General features: G+C 41.8%; 1 protein-coding gene across 1 annotated transcript; it reads left to right on the top strand.

The window, feature by feature from the left end:
• The first annotated feature begins 1,508 nt into the window (after positions 1 to 1,508).
• LOC122700888 (olfactory receptor 7D2) lies at positions 1,509 to 2,450 on the top strand. The gene has a single exon (XM_043913918.1). It carries the CDS (start codon positions 1,512 to 1,514, stop codon positions 2,448 to 2,450), a length of 939 nt encoding a protein of 312 aa, XP_043769853.1. The 5' UTR covers positions 1,509 to 1,511.
• The last annotated feature ends 2,177 nt before the right edge of the window (positions 2,451 to 4,627 follow it).

The raw sequence follows: 4,627 nt of genomic DNA, 5'->3' as shown, positions 1-4,627 counted from the left end.
GCCATTCCATTCCCTTCTCTAGGGGATCTTCCCCACCCAGGGATCGAACCCTAGTCTCCTGCATTGCAGGCAGATTCTTTACCATCTGAGCTACCAGGGAATCTAACTCTTTTCTGACAGCATCTCACAAAGGGGTTTTCTTCTTGTTTTTCTGCCCTGTACTACTGGGCATAATGTGGAATCGATACTTATTAACTTCTGATTTTAACCTCATTTCAGATTTACAGAAAAGTTAAAAGGACAAATATTTCCTATGTATATCTTCTATTGGATCTCTCCAATTTTAACACTTTACCATCTTTACTTTTTTTAATCCACTTTTCCTTCTTACTTTTGTATGTGTGTGTGTGTGTGTGTCTGTGTCTTTTGGTGAAATTTTTCAGAACCACTAAGAGAAAATAGAACTGTACATATGGGATCTCTTTATTTCTAAGTCTTCAAAATTCGCTAGAAACAAGGGCATTGCCTCATACAGCCATAGTCCAATTATCAAAATAATGAAATTAACATTTATACACTATTATTAAATTTACAGAACTCGTGTCTATGTCGACAGTTATCCTAATAATTTCATCTGCAGCAAAAGAACATCTATGATTACATTCATCTGACATGTCTCTTTAATCTCCTTTAATCCAGAATAATTGCTAGAATTTATTTGAATTTGTTGGCATTTACATTTTTGAAAGGGGCAGGTCAGACATGGTGTACAATGTCCTTCAACTTGAGTTTGTCTGATGTTCCCTAGTCTTTATATTTTTTATTTCTGCTTATGCTGGATCTTTGTTGCTATGTTCAGGCTCTTATCTAGTTATGGTGAGCTGGGGCTACTCTCTAGTTGCGGTGCATGGGCTTCTCATTGCAGTGGCTTCTCTTGTTGCAGAGCATGGGCTCTAGGATACCCAGGCTTCAGTGGTTGCAAGTCCTGGGCTCTAGAGCACAGGCTCAGTAGTTGTGGTGCTGGAGCTTAGTTGCTCTGCGGCATGTGGGATCTTCCCAGACCAGGAATCAAACCCACGTCTCGTGTGTTGGCAGGCGGATTCTTCACCACTGAGCCACCAGGGAAGCCCTGATGCTCCCTAGCCTTTAGACTGAAGTCCTACACTTTTGGCAGGATCCCAAATGTACAGGATTTCAATCCCACAGAAGCAACATTATTTCCATTGTGTTGATTTGTCCCCATTGTGAAGATCCTTAACTGTCTGACAGGGTTACTATAAAACAGATCCTTCAGATAAGTGGTCAGGAATGCCAGACTCCATTTTATAGGATTCTATTTTCATTTTGTTGTCATAAAATGGATACTTAATACAAGAAATTAGGATAAGATATAAGATAAAAACAGTATTTCACTTTTGAGTGAACAAAGGTCCAATTCTTAGACAAAATGACACACTTCATAAATATTAAAACTTGAGTGAAAGGCATGGTCAATATTTCTAATATGTGGAGGATGCCAGTTTGCTAATTCCTGCTGTTCTTGTCTCTTCCTTCCTAGATATATCAGCTACATGGAAGCAGGAAACAGAACAGGAGTTTTAGAGTTTATCCTCCTTGGGTTCTCTGAGGACCCAGAACTGCAGCCCCTCATATTTGGGCTGTTCCTGTCCATGTACTTGGTCACTGTGCTTGGCAATCTGCTCATCATCTTGGCCATCATTTTAGACTCCCACCTCCACACCCCCATGTACTTCTTCCTCTCAAACCTGTCCTTGGTTGACATCTGTTTCAGCACCAGCATAGTCCCCAAGATGCTACTGAGCATCCACACAGAGAACAAAGCCATCTCCTACATGGACTGCCTCACTCAGGTGTATTTTTCCATGTTTTTTCCTATCCTGGACACTCTGCTCCTGACTGCCATGGCCTATGACCGGTTTGTGGCCATCTGTCACCCCCTGCACTACATGGTCATCATGAACCCACACCTCTGTGGTTGGCTGGTTTTTATTACCTGGTCCATTGGTGTCCTGACATCCCTCCTTCATATTTGTCTGATGAGGCACCTGACCTTCTGTAGAGATCTTGAAATTCCACATTTCTTCTGTGAACTGACACACATTCTTGAATTGGCCTGCTCTGATACCTTCCTGAACTGGACTTTAATATATTTTATGACTGGTGTGCTGGGTGTTTTCCCCCTCATTGGGATTCTTTTCTCCTACTCACGAATTGCTTCATCCATAAGGAAGATGTCCTCATCTGGGGGAAAGCAAAAAGCATTTTCCACCTGTGGGTCTCACCTCTCAGTTGTTTCTTTATTTTATGGGACAGGAGTGGGGGTCCATTTCACTTCTGCAATGACTCACTCCCCCCAGAAAGTCTCAGTGGCCTCTGTGATGTACAGCGTAGTGACCCCCATGTTGAACCCCTTCATCTACAGCCTGAGGAACAAGGATGTGAAGGGAGCCCTCAGAAGGCTCCTCAACAGAGCAACCTCTTGTTTGTGATCATTCCAATGGCTTCAGGACTAAGAGGTTCTGTGGGTTGTTGTTGTTCAGTCGTTAAATCCTATCCGACTCTTTGCGACCTCATGAACTGCAGCACACCAGGCTTCCCTGTCCTCCACTATCTCCCAGAGTTTGCTCAAACTCATGTCCATTGAGTCAGTGATGACGTTCTTACTCTTGGAACTCCCCTGGTGGACCAGTGGTTAAGAATCCACCTCCCAGTACAGGGGACATGGGTTTAATTCCTGGCCCACGAACTAAGATCCCACATGCCATAGGGCAACTAAGCCCATGCATCACAACTACTGAAGCCCAGATGCCCTAGAGCCTGTGCTACAAAACAAAAGAAGCCTGAGCACTGCAACTAGAGAGCAGCCTCCACTTGCTGCAACTAGAGAGCAGCCTCCACTTGCTGCAACCAAAGAAAAGTCCACATGCAGCAAAAAAGACCCAGCACAGCCTACAAAAAAGGAAAGAATTATTCTTGCATGTCTCAAATCATCTTGTTTTTTCACCCAATCCTGTAAGATCTGTGATTTTTTTTTCCTCTCCTAGTTTTTATTTTGTTTTGTTTTGTTTTTTTGGCTGTGTCTCATGGCTTGCAGGATCTTAGTTCCCTGACCAGGGATTGAATCTGAGCCATGGCAGTGAAAGTGTCGAGTCCTAACCACTGGACCACCAGGGAATTCCCTCTTCTAGTTTTTAACCCACATCCAAACAGTCTCCCAGTAATTTTTGTCCCATCTGCTATCCAAAAAACTATGTCTTTGGTCTTCTTACTTCCACACTGGTGAGTTAAAAACTTCGATTTGAAATTTACTATAGCTTTGTTATCTCCAATGTTGGCATACCATGTTTAAACTCCTGATTGTTCACTTTATTTCTATGTGTTTGATTGTGGATTTGTGCTGTGTATATGTTTGTACCACCATCAGTGTTTTTTAAATTGGATAAAGTATGATTGAATACATATGAAAATATAGTTGATGTTTGAGTGCTTATTTTATGGTAAGCCTATGCTAACTGCTCTGTTATCTCATGTAATCTTCCCAATAGGAATGAATCTATTTCCATTTTAAAGGTGAGACAGTTGAGACTCTAACAGCCAGCAAAACACACACACGCACAAAATGAGATATACACAAACACCAGACAGTTGTACCAACTAGATGACATGTAAGATACAGACTCTACAATACAACTGTTTCAATACTATGGAAGTGAAATGGAATCTCAACAAGAAAATAAAGTTGTATGTGTGTGTTGTTGTTATTGTTCAGTTGCTCAGTCATGTCTGACTTCTTGTGACCCCATGGACTGCAGCATGCCAGGCTTCCCTGTCCTTCACTGTCTCCCAGAATTTGCTCAAACTCACATCCATTGAGTCAATGATGCCATACAACTCTCATCCTCTGTCGCCCCTTTCTCCTCCTGCCTTCAGTCTTTCCCAGCATCAGGGTCTTTTCCAATGAGTTGGCTCTTTGCATCTGGTGGCCAAAGAATTGAAGCTTCAGCTTCAGCATTGGTCCTTCCAATGAACAACCACTGTATGTACATTACACATTTTTTTTGTCCATTCATATGTTTATGGACAGTTGGGTTCCTTCCATCTTTTGGCTACTCTGAATAATGCTGCTATGAACATGGGTTTACCACCTACAGAAGTTTTAAAACCTTTTTTAAAGCAGATCTGCATTTATAACTTTTGCCAGCTATAAAATGACTAGGATTCTTATACGCAAAATAAACAAAAACATTTTCCCATCCATGTTAAACTCAATTTTTGTCAACTGAACAACAACTCATCCCATGCTCTCTGCCTGTGATCACAGCAATTCCTCTTTAGTTGATGCATCAGGTGCCATCCACTGCTCCCCACTGTGGTCTCCCAGGAGCCCCCAAAGGGAAAGCAGAGTGAGCAGGCAATCTCTTCCTGGAGTGTCCAGGGAAGTGAAATGTCTAGTTGACAGGGGGAGAATACCATTCAGTTGCCCTGTGTTGGGAGTCAGATGGCCTGATTTAAGCTTGGCTTCACACCTTTCTACTTCATGACTGGTACAAATTACACAAAAATTCTTAGCTCCTTCCCTCTTCTATAAAATAATAATAAAGCAGAAAAACAGGATCATAATATCATTTATACATGGAATCTTTAAAAAATGAAGTTATTTTCAGAG

Source organism: Cervus elaphus, chromosome 9 (genome assembly GCF_910594005.1).
Source record: "Cervus elaphus chromosome 9, mCerEla1.1, whole genome shotgun sequence".
Classification (NCBI taxonomy): domain Eukaryota; kingdom Metazoa; phylum Chordata; class Mammalia; order Artiodactyla; family Cervidae; genus Cervus; species Cervus elaphus.
Note: the sequence above shows the minus strand (reverse complement) of the source record. Positions and strands in the feature narration are given on the sequence as shown.